Source organism: Raphanus sativus, unplaced genomic scaffold (genome assembly GCF_000801105.2).
Source record: "Raphanus sativus cultivar WK10039 unplaced genomic scaffold, ASM80110v3 Scaffold3202, whole genome shotgun sequence".
NCBI classification, from domain to species: domain Eukaryota; kingdom Viridiplantae; phylum Streptophyta; class Magnoliopsida; order Brassicales; family Brassicaceae; genus Raphanus; species Raphanus sativus.
Genome location: NW_026618509.1, coordinates 1 through 11,933, shown reverse-complemented (window position 1 = coordinate 11,933; position 11,933 = coordinate 1). Strand labels below are relative to the sequence as shown.

The 11,933-nt window shown below is 37.6% G+C and overlaps 2 protein-coding genes and 1 long non-coding RNA gene across 3 annotated transcripts; 2 read left to right on the top strand and 1 right to left on the bottom strand.

Annotated features, from left to right (window-relative positions):
* Window positions 1–2,234: 2,234 nt before the first annotated feature.
* On the top strand, window positions 2,235–3,440 carry LOC108816586 (uncharacterized). Its single transcript, XM_018589155.2, has 5 exons — window positions 2,235–2,399; window positions 2,513–2,780; window positions 2,904–2,988; window positions 3,083–3,207; window positions 3,286–3,440. Exons 1-5 carry the CDS (start codon window positions 2,235–2,237, stop codon window positions 3,438–3,440), a joined length of 798 nt encoding a protein of 265 aa, XP_018444657.2.
* Window positions 3,441–3,777: 337 nt separating this feature from the next.
* LOC130506406 (uncharacterized protein At4g04775-like) lies at window positions 3,778–4,253 on the bottom strand. The gene is made up of 2 exons (XM_057001047.1): window positions 4,089–4,253; window positions 3,778–4,014 (listed from the first exon to the last, which is right to left on the bottom strand). The coding sequence occupies exons 1-2, from the start codon at window positions 4,251–4,253 to the stop codon at window positions 3,778–3,780; spliced, it is 402 nt and encodes a 133-aa protein (XP_056857027.1).
* A 2,605-nt stretch (window positions 4,254–6,858) lies between these two features.
* Window positions 6,859–7,766, top strand: LOC130506407 (uncharacterized). Its single transcript, XR_008942017.1, has 2 exons — window positions 6,859–7,330; window positions 7,415–7,766. It is a non-coding gene; the product is annotated as an uncharacterized LOC130506407 (long non-coding RNA).
* The last annotated feature ends 4,167 nt before the right edge of the window (window positions 7,767–11,933 follow it).

Sequence of the window (11,933 nt, the reverse complement as noted above, 5' to 3'; positions counted from 1 at the left end):
AATTAAATAATTCTTTATTTAATACGAAAATTTATTAAAAGACCACATGACCAACAGAAACTTGCATATTACAAACCAACCAGGACCATTTCGCGGACCATCCAGACCCGATCTATGAAATTCGGATATCTTTCTCTATAACTTTCGAAATCTTTGTAAGAATTGGTGTGATTGTAAATATTGGTGAAACTGTACATCGTAATAAATCATCAACAATATTCTGTATATAATACTAAGTTGAACTAAATTTAACTAAATCGCACTTTTAGATTTCAAATGTTTTATTATGTATATTTTTGGACAGAGTTGTTGTTATTGATATATTTATTGAATTTTGAATTTAAAAAATAGTTTATATGCTATAAATAGATTTGGCCAAACTTAGAAATGTTGTACATATTTAATAAAAGTAGAATGTTGTAAAAAGTAAAAATGTTGTAAAGTTGATAAAACTAATCTCCAAATGGCTAGTAAGTTTATTTGTTAAAATAAAAGTAGAAATGTAGTTAATTTTTTAATGATATATTGAAGTTAAAATATACAAAGATTAGTTATAGAGAGAAACTAGAGGATTGAAACTAGAGACATTACATTAAGTCAAACATAGTGAAAGTAGATAAAAACTACATGCCATAAACTCGAGAAATAAAACACCACAACTAATCTTCAATTGGCCAGTTGGCAGCTGTCAAGTGAATTTCATTGCAGAAGTCCCAAACTTCACATTGCCAGAAACAACGATCGCACTTCCACTGTGTTGTTGATCCATTATAGGAGACTACAAACACCGGTTCTTATTGCGGAGGCAGCAGCAGCAATCATCATTGAGAAGATGGGATTCTTTATTCTTTCAAGTAGTGACATAAACTCTTGAGGTTTCTCGTAACCCCAATGGCCTGAGGGTAGAACAGTCCGGATCATGCAATTCATCCGATGAACAAACTCACGACTAAAGTTAGGATAATTGTGAAACAACCCTCCATCATCTACACTAAACGCTAAGTTCAGCATTCCATCTACAAACTTGGCCAACTCCAATCCTCTCTCAGCAGCAAGACGGATTTTCTCTATTCCTTCATCAAGTAAATGAAGTTGAAAGAACTCATGCATACCTCGTAGGTAGATGGCCTCTGGATTACCGGCTTGGTAGCACCTAAGTCGGAATGTTCTTACAGCATTAACCTCTTCAATCCAATCATTAAAGCCAAAGAGATTAGCAGATTGGTAGAAGTAGTCGTCTCTGCCTATTTGATTGAACCCGGAGAAAGCAATTCTAGCACTACCGAAGTCCCGGATGTGGTTTGTTGCTACCTTTGAGAGAATCTTATGGAGGATGGAAGGAGGGACAGATTCCAAGTAGAAGTTCGACATAGAGTACAAGGATGATGAAAAACTTGAGAGATATTCGTTTAATCGAGTAAATGGAAAGATTTACGTGTTATTTATAATAGAGATAAGATTGCATTTACTATCCCACTTAAGGGTGTAATTTGATAGACGGCTTAAGACACGACTTTTCACTGCAAGTACAGGGAATAAGAACAGGTATGTTTGAATAAAAATAGGTGTGTTTGAATAAATGAAACTATGTAAAAAACATTAGGCGAGAAAACTAAGAAATAATAATTGAAATATTTAGTTTGAGAAAAATCTGTCATTTCATGATTTATGACCTGATTTATGACCATAGCTTCGTGACCCTTGATATTTGCAACGCTACACGACTTCTCACGCACGCTTCTGACAGTTTAAGTGAAACTAACTGATATTAATTGTCTAAATTTATGAAACTAAGTAAAATTATATTGAATTTATAGTGTAAATATATGGAACTATGTAAAAATTAAAAAATTTAGGTATTATATTGTTTTATATTTTGAAAATAAATATAATATTATGGATTATTTACTGAGCAAGCAATAAAAGAGATCATAAAAATGGTTGAGAAAAATCCAGTAATTAATGGTATTGATGGACAGATAAGAGAGTAATTAATCGATTGAAAAAGTCTCTAATAATAATCATTACACTCGCAACCCCTCGCGACTCTACACTACAGTTGCATTGAAACCAAACGTGAAACGTCACAACACTACAACGTCTAGAATCATCACCATTGCATTTAGTTGTAGTTAAACTCCAACTCTGCAAATTCTCTCATTTCATCTCATATCCGAGTTCTATCTTCTCTTCTCTCATCTCTGAGTCAAATTCTCTCATCTCTATTCAACAAGATGACAGACTTCTACAATAAGCTTTCCCAGATTTCCGAGGCTTCTTATAACCCCGACGTCAAGGCTTGGCGTTTCAGAGTCAAAATACACAGGGTCTACCCTCTCTATTCCTCGGTTACCAACAGGGTTATGCCTTTCTATTCCTATGTCCTAGCAGATGAAGATGTAAGTGTTTTTTCATCATCTCTCAAGATTTTCATCATCTCTCAAGTTTTTCATCATCATCTCTCAAGTTTTTCATCATCATTTAACTTGATCCTTGTACTTTATTTATGTAGGGGTGCAAGATGGAGATGACCGTTTATGGGGATTATGAAAGTTTTAGAGGCCTCGAAAACAGGGAGGGAGAATGGGTGGAAATCTTTCGGGTAGGAGTTGAACGTTCCTGTGTAGGTTTCAATGCAACTAACTCTCGGTTCAGACTAACTGCTTCGCGACTCACACAAGTCCGCATGATCGATCCTCTGAACAATCGGCTTTTCATGGACTTCAAGAACATCCATGCAATCCCTCACATGTCCCACAAGGAACGAAACTATCCCATAGGTATGAATGCTGCTAAAATAAATATATTCACATATAGTCACATATTTAGTTTCAGAACTTTGGTAGATGTAAGTGAAACTAAGTGAAACGAACTGATTTAGTTGAGTTACACTTATATGGTAGATACAATTGGAGTGGTCTTCAATACGGAAGCCCGTTTCGATGACCCTGCAACACCAAGGATGATTTTTTACATAAGGGACAACATGTAAGTAGAAAGCAACATATGATCCAAGCAAAGTTTATTTATATTGTAATTGGCACACGTTTTCTTTATTCTGAGAATCTCTTATTCTGAATAGTGACAGCCATATTAAATGTGTGGCAACTGGCAAGCAGGCCTATGCCTTCCGGGATGGTCTTGAAAATGTGGAAGGTGGACAGGTGATTGTGGCCCTTAAGATGTGGAAGGTCTGCAAGAGTTGGAGTAAGTGTAGTTTTTGTGGCTAGTTTTAAATATGATAGTGGACTAAAACGTTTACTAAAAGCATTTACATTAATACAGATTTATTTGAGGCTCCTGATCTATGGCTTCAGACCGAAGGTGGACTTTCAGACTTCAGGTTCAATCCGCGTTTGACCGAGGTTGAGGACTTCAGGCAGTCTCTACTGAACAGCGACCCTTATGTTCAAAAATATGGGATTGAAGGTCTTGTGTAAATTGTTGTTTCAACTTGTTTCACTTAATCTCACTTGTTTGAACTTTTGGTTTCACTCAATCTCACTTGTTTCAACTTTAGGTTTCACTTAATCCCTTGTTCCAACTTCTGGCTTAACTTAATCCTCTGTTCGACTTTTTCGTATAAATAGGTCAGATATTGACTCGATATTGTGTTAGTTTCACTTTCTCAATTGTCTAACATACTAAAAATAAAAAATAATAGACACTTTTTCGATAGATCAAACAACATGGTTGTTCAACTTCGCATAACTTAAAAAAACATAGCTTAGCAATAACAGTTAGTTCTAGGAATTGGAATTCTCTTAGGAATTTCAATTACTTTTTGTACATCATAATTCCTAGAACTAAAACGATGGTAAGAAGAACACAACCTCCTGATATCTTTATCATGGGCATCTTTTTGGGACCTTCGCGGATATCTCCTTCGTTCCTTATTGTTGCTTTGAGACTCTGAACTTCTTCTTCGAGTATTCGAACTTGGTAGTCCAGCTGCTGTATCTCATCGGTGAAGGCTTCGTCAACCCATTTGAAGACATGATTGTCGTTCTCGAGCTACATGATTTTTTTTTCAAAACGAGTTAGCGTGATTCATAAGCGTTCCATATGTAAACAACAAACGGATGTACCCTCTGTGAAGCCGCAAAGAGACACCGATAATACCGGCGATATGGGTTTGGATTGCTTTTGGAGATGAGCTCGGTGACGCCCACCCCGCACCAACACCCACTAGGTATCCCCGGAGTTTGTACCCGTCTCCGACCACCGGTCGTGGATGATGAAGCGGCGGACATCTAGGTTTTTGGGAGGAGAGGGAGTGAGGTCGAGGAGAGAAATTTAGGGAAGAGAGAGAAAATGAAGATAGCAAATGGGGAAAACCTAAAAAATGGGTGTTTAATACTTCGATTGAACGATTCTGGGGTTTTAGTAAATTGGGAAGAGGGAAATTAGAAATTCGAAAAGCTGAGCGGGAAAATTAATCCCAGGGTTTTTTCTGTTGTAAGTTTCACCAAGTACTCAGTTTTACAGAAAGCGTCAAAGTTGCACTTTTTAATTATTTCTATTTATCTTAGTTATACTCTACTTAAATTAATGATTTTGTGGTTACACCAATGCAATTATGTTTCCTAAGTTCATTTTCCATACGATCACGTACATATAAACTTGATTTCGTGCCATAGAGTTATCAAATCTAACTCAGTCAGTTTCAGCGATAAAGCTATGACAACACATTGTATTTCCTATACAATTGCTACGAGCAATGAGATGGAATTTTAATAATTTTAATAATTCTTATTAAATCATAATTAACATAACACTACTAATAAACTAAAAGCGTACTACTTCCATGACTTATAAAATTAAATTAAAAACTTTAGAGTTTACAACCATGTTATTCAGTTTACATAACGTAGTTATACCAGTTTCACTTAGTTATACAACACACAAATAAAATTTATTTCACCTCAAAACGTTCCCATATGATAAAAACACCAAAACCGAAAGTGAAAGGCAAACATCAAAACAGAAAGTGAAAGGCTTAGAACTTAATTTAGACCACTTCATACATCAAAACTGAACTGAAACCGAAAGGTTTACAACATACTCTTCTTCTGTTTCTTGTGGGGATGTTCATCGTCCTCCAAACCTGTTCCCACATTTTCTTCTTCTCCATATCCACTCTCACGCTCACAATAGTTCCTACTACAACAGCTCTCTCCAACTCTCGACAGTTGCTCGGTTATTTGAACTATTTGTAATTCTTCGATGTCCTCCACATGCAAAATACTTCTCCTTTCCTCTCTATCCACTGATGTTAGATAAACAAACACATCTTCATCATCCAAAATATACGATTGCCTCTTAGGTTCCACTACCAATGGAATGTAACCCAAATTGAGCCTCTTCGTAAACGGATCTATTCCGATCTTCCTGCATATCCTCTCTTTCAACAACGAATAAGTGATCTCCTCCAACGATGATGTATTAAAGGATATAGCATACAAACGAGCATCGGTTGGAATCCATTCATAATCATCTCCATCCTTAGAATAATGTCCATCATAATCAAAGTGTATGTTCGTCGAAAATGGACACATTGTCTGCAATAAAAACATTTAACCACTTAAAGTTATACTTGTTTTTTCAGTTACACCATTCACGTTATACTTGGTTACACAGTTACACCATCAAAGTTATACTTCGTTATACTTGGTTATACCATGTCACAGAGTTGTGTCAGTAACCAAATAGAGTACTGATAAGCAAGCAAGCACCTCTAATCTTCGATTGAATCATCATAATACCCTCACATTCAATCATTCCTTTCCGATCCTCGATTAGTTCATGAAACCCAAATGAATAAGAATTTTTCAATTAAAACTATAAATTTGGAGTCGAGTCTTCAATTCCAATTCAAAACCAAATTGTTATCAGCTTTGATTCCCGACATTCAATTATGAGTTCGTCTATGGTGAGATACATACCCTGTATAACGGAATTAATAGCTCGATGATCCAGCATCCAAGCGACGAGATCGAGTTCGATTGGGAGGAAGAACAAAGAGGGAGGGAATGATCGGAGTGATCGAGTCGATTCCGAGTCGACTCGGGAGGGGCGAGTGGAGGAGAGGAGATGGGAATAGAGTGGATCGATTTCTTTCCATTTCCACATTCGATTAATTTATTCATTAAATTGGTCGGGGGTATTTTAGATATTAACCACATTCTTCAAGAGTATGAAAACAGATAAGAGTATAGCAGATCACATGAGAGTATGGTAGATCACTTTTTGCCTCATTAAGAGTACCTGAGCACTTGACTCAAACTTTTATGTGTATATCTGTTGTTTGTTTGTTACAAAAAAATCTGTTTGTAAAAAATCCCTATTTTATGAGTAAACTCTTAATTTTAACAATTTATCATGAAATCCAAAGATAACACAAAAAATAATATGATAAAAATAAAATCTAACACTAATAATAAATTAGAAAAACAAAAATAATATATTTTTTTACCTCAAGTTCTAAACCCTAAACATGCCCTAAACTCTAACTACATACTTCAAACCCTATATATCCTAAATACAATGTTCAACAATGATATTTATAAACTTGAATTCCAAATCTCAAATATAATACTCTAAGTTTAGTCATGTTTGAATTTTAATCTCGACCTATATATTTAGTTCCAAAACTTTAATTTTATACCCTAAACTCTATTTCATAAACCATAATTCCATTTCATATACCCTAAACTCTAAACTTAAAACATATTATCTACATCATAAATCTAAAAATCAAATCTAATATTTTCAAGTTAAAGTCCAAATCTATAAAAATGATAACCTTAAACTTTATCTCATAAAATGTAAAGCCATTTGCTTTCCTCCAAACTCTGTTTAAACCCATTGTTCACGTGAACTATAAATAAAAATAAATAAAAGTTGTTTCTTATTAGTCCATCTAGACAAGGTGTGGATCACCCTTTTAAAAAATCTTGTCCGTTGGTAGATGTTAATCCAACGGTTGATGATGGTTTACATTTATGTTTTTTTTTTGTTTTATCTTTCCTCCTCCTCTCATCTTCGATCTCCATCTTCTCTTTTTCTCTTATAATTTTCCAATCTCTTCTCCTCTGTTCTTTGTTTCTCAAGTATCATAACTTTTTTTCTCTACCATCATTTGTCAGAATCGTGCCGATTAGAAGGAACCAGGTCGGATATTGGAGGATTTCGTAAATGGCAAATCCAAAGCACGAAGATGGATCTGTTCAAGTAAGTTTGTGTCGTAGAGGCGTTGGCAGAGAGGCACCGGAGTGATGTTAGAAGGAGGATGGAGGCGGGACCTAACCCATGCCAGATAACCACAATGGTTCGACCTCTCTCTCTATCTCTCTCTGCCTATCTCTCTCTGCCTATCTCTCTCTTTTGAATCTGATTTGAGTTTTTTTTAAAGGAAAGTGGAGGATGCAGCAGAAGCAAAACGTTGGAGGAGGCAAGGCGTGGTTTCCGCAGCAATAGTGCAAGGTGTGGTCTCCGCAGCGGTGGTGCAAGGTGGTCTGGTGGCAGTCACGGTTGTGGTGGTGCGGCGGAGAGAACATGACCTTTAGGGTTGACGGCTAGAAGACAATGTAGGCAGCTTGAGAAGATTATATATTATGTTTTGGTTTAGTAATGTAAACCGATTTCATATTGTAAACAGATATCTATTCGTAAACCGATTTCAATTTATATATTATGTCGAAGATTTATATTTGGTTCAGTGTAAACCAATTTTACTAACCCGAAATAAATTAATTTAAATTGAATTATTTTAAATTTGATTTAATTATTTTCTGAAAATTAATTTTGTAAACAAATTTAGAATAGCATTATATCTATGCTATTGTATAAGGACATCTCATAACACGAAATATGAATCATAATCAGTTTGTAACCCAAAATAAATAGTGTTATAATTAAGTTAATAATATCATCCAGTTTGTGGGAAGACCCCTGGATTCCATTGAATCCAGCTAGATCAGCTATACCCATAGCACCAGTTATGAATCCAAACATGAGAGTGAGTGATCTTATAAACCAGGAATTGAAGGAATGGGATGTCAATCTACTGGAACAATATGTCAGACCTGATGACATACCTCTTATAAGGAGTTTAGCTGTAAGCACAACTCATAGACCCGACACTTTTTGCTGGAACTTCACACGACATGGACAATACACGGTCAAGTCTGGATATTGGGTTGCTCGAAACTTATTGAAGGATGATGCTGAAAATCAAATGGTAGAGCCAAGTATTACAAAACTACAAGCCTTTGCTTGGAAGGTAAAGGCGCCAAAGAAAATTTGTCATCTTCTATGGCAATTGTTGACTGGTCATGTGGCAGTAACGAGAAATCTAGCAAGGAGAAATATGAGATGTGATAATTACTGCCCGAGATGTGGTGAACCAGAGGAGTCAGTAACACATGCGATTTTCGAATGCCCACCTGCTCTACAAGTTTGGCTTCATTCATCGACTCCGACTAATCCTGGTATTTTTCCAGCACCAAGCATCTACACAAATATGAACTACCTCTTCTGGGAAAAAGATGGTTCACTGGAACCAGAGCTCGACAGGGATCCTTATCCTTGGTTAATTTGGTACATTTGGAAGGCTCGAAATGACAAACTCTTTAGGGGCATAGACAGAGATCCACTGGAACTAGTACGATATGCTGAAAGTGAGTGTCAAGCTTGGTTTAATGCCAATGTGATGCCACCAGTAGTACCAGAGAGTACTATACAGGAACCCCAAGCCATAAGCTTGGGCAATGTTTGCTTACTGGATGGATCATGGACAGCGCTTGCTCAATATAGTGGATGTGGATGGGTCTGGTTGGACAGCAGGGGAAACACGCAACTCATGGGTTCACATAACTGCCCCAGAAGAGAATCAGCTCTGCACTCAGAAGTGGAAGCATTGAGATGGGCGATGGAGAACATGCTTCAATATTCAACGTGCCAGAACTTTGGAACGGACTGCAAAGATTTGATCGCAATGATCAAGGAACCTCAGGCTTGGCCAAGTTTTGCAACGGAATTGGAGAGGATAGAGACACTGCTCATATGCTTCCCGGACTTCAAGATTTCTTATGTTCCAAGAGCGCGGAATCAGATTTCAGATTTTTTAGCTAAGACAGCTAGATCCTTCCATAGGAAGTTACATTTTGTTGGTTGTTCTATTCCGGTCTGGTTACCCAGACCACCTCAAGTTTGAGTAATAGAACAGCCGTTTGCCGTCAAAAAAAAAAAAAAAAAAAAAAAATATCATCCAAATAGTGCTATCGTATATCTACGTTAAATAGCATAAAAGAAATGCTATCGTAGAGGTGGTATCTATGATGGCTGCCGATGACATAGCATAAGAGAAAACGCTATGAAAGTCCTACTATAGCGTTTATCGTGAGCTAAGAATGTAGATATTTCTTGTAGTGAAATGAATGTTCGGATGATGAGAATGATCTAGGTGTCTTTACGCAAAACTATTTTTGTGTAAAATGCAATAATCATGAACCTAAACTGCTGCCTAGGTAAGTATTTGTTTAATATATTTTTAACTAACGGTGCATGTATTTTATATATTAATACAAATATTTTAAATATAATTTCAGGTATAAGTTGCATCTGGTTGTCTTGTTCAGTTCAAGCAACACCAAATTTCTGCTTTTTGATAATCTTGCCTTGCAGCTTATTCGGCAAACAATGCCTTGAACTAACTGGACCCATCAGTAATGAGGTATTTATCTATACAAGTTTGATTATTTTGTAGTTTTTATATAGTAAAGTTTCTAATAGAATAACTTATGTGATATGGTAGAACGAAGAAACAGATGTTCTCCCGGCTGCTATAACCAATTTAATTGGTAAAACCTCTCTTTTTAAGATTGCTATTGAGAAGGAGAACTATCAGTACAAACTGGATACTTTCGAGGTGGTGAAGATCATCACAAACAATGATCTGATCTCTGAGTTTGTTGACACCTCTCCTTTGGTTAGTGATCTATGTGGGATTATATTATACGTTGTTGCATGCTGTGTATAACAAGTGTTAACATATATTTGATTATTATCAGGGAAGTCAGAACACAAACGGTCCCAATTTATCAATCATGTCTGAGGCACCAGAGGTATTAGTTGTTTTCGAAGTCAAACGTTATCATCTAATTTGTTACTAATTGTAGTTTGTTACAGGAATCATATCTCACTTTTGGAAGTGAAGGTGAGTGTAAGACCCGGACCTGGATCCCATGATCCAACCAGTCCAAGTACTTACCTAAATGTCTAAGTGTAATTCAGCCGGTTTAAGTCCAATAATGTCTAAGTCATTTTCAATTCAATTGAGGTTTACATATGACAAGTACAAAGCAGAAGCATAAAGAAAGATCATTTCATATATATAAGTCAATGTGATCCATACAAATCATTCAATCCACACAAGTTGCACAATAGGCTATCATAAGTTCATCTAAACAAGACACACATCACACATCCATCCACGGCCAAGTCTTCAAGACTCCTTTGCTTTACCACGATCACTGCTTGTTCCTGAAACCAAACCACAACACATGAATACATTTATGAACCGATATCCTAACATCAATCTAATCAGTACATGGTTCCGGACCCTAGATCACATCTAATTCCCATTTCTTACCACACTAAATACTCGGCCAAAAACTCAATACTATACATGATAAATCATGATAAATCCAAACTAAGAGAATGGTCCAATTGGATTCCTCAGAACCGGCCTCAGTCATATCGACCTTGACCATGAACCGCCAACCGGCCAAACTGGACCAACCCTAAATCCATGATATAAATTGAATCTAACACTTTGATAATTCATTAAAAATCCCAACTAAGAGATTACAATCGCCAAACCCCAATAATTCCCTTGGGAACCATGAGATCGGACCATACCTCCCCAACCAAGGCCATGGAGAGATTACACTGACCAATCCAAGGCCTGGGGGTTTGTCCGCGGGTTTAAACCCTCAGACTACATCAGAATAAAGTAGAAAAGAGATTGACAAAGAGAAAAGAAGAAACGGATGCAACCAACACATCATGGTTCAACCGGCCAGACCATATAAACCCATGGTCATGGGCGGTCACCATCCGGAGTGCATCAATACCTTAGGCGTGCGTTCCTCTGCGCCTCCATCCTTCTCTGTTTCCTTCCTCTTATCTTTATCACTTTGCCCGCCTGCCATAGCCTTGCCTGAACCTTTTCCACCGTTTAAATCACACCGGACCACCACACGGATCACTCCTTACCGCCGGTCTCTTCTCTCTTTCTTTCTGGTAGAATTTTGGCAGAGGTTTGCCTAGTGTTTTTCGTGATCCAAATCGATGTCCAGAGTCTCCTATTTATAGGAAATGACTTTGACAGCGGTTTTGGGGTGAACGGTTACACGGTTTGGGCGGAAAGGCACAAACGGTTCCTTTCACATCCCTTCGGCCAAACCGCTTCCCAACTGCCTCCAACCGCTCCCCTTGATCGATACCCAACTGCCAATACTCCACCAGGTACCTAGCTCACTTGCCAAGCTCCATGGTCTCACCTGACCACGCCACCACCGAGCCGGACCCATAACCGCTCATGGTCCGGTCCAACCGCCCAAGAGCTAATCACTCCGTCCAGCTGAGGTGAGCTGGTCACTAGCTTCCCCAGCTGAGTGAGCTGACCTTTTAGCTACTGGAGCTGTCCTAGACTTGCCTGAGCTACTGTGAGCTTGCCTCACTCCTTTCCTAGCTGCCCGAGCTACCAAAACTCAACGGCCAGCTACCATAACACTTGTCCAGCTCCTTTGAGCTTACCTTTCCTTCATTCTGGTTAAGTCTCAGCTTCCTGATGCACTTAACCCCACTTATGGACCATGATACGCTTGCCTTTAGGTCTCATGACCTGGCTGGCGCTTGTCCTCGCA

What these genes read in the sequence shown, in the direction of transcription:
- LOC130506406 (XM_057001047.1), bottom strand. Translation starts at nt 4,253, where the DNA reads ATGTCCGCCGCTTCATCATCCACGACCGGTGGTCGGAGACGGGTACAA. An exon ending in TCTTTGCGGCTTCACAGAGG is followed by an intron (nt 4,015 to 4,088) that starts GTACATCCGTTT and finishes AAAATCATGTAG; the next exon opens with CTCGAGAACGACAATCATGT.
- LOC108816586 (XM_018589155.2), top strand. Translation starts at nt 2,235, where the DNA reads ATGACAGACTTCTACAATAAGCTTTCCCAGATTTCCGAGGCTTCTTAT. An exon ending in GGAACGAAACTATCCCATAG is followed by an intron (nt 2,781 to 2,903) that starts GTATGAATGCTG and finishes CTTATATGGTAG; the next exon opens with ATACAATTGGAGTGGTCTTC. An exon ending in TTTTACATAAGGGACAACAT is followed by an intron (nt 2,989 to 3,082) that starts GTAAGTAGAAAG and finishes TATTCTGAATAG; the next exon opens with TGACAGCCATATTAAATGTG.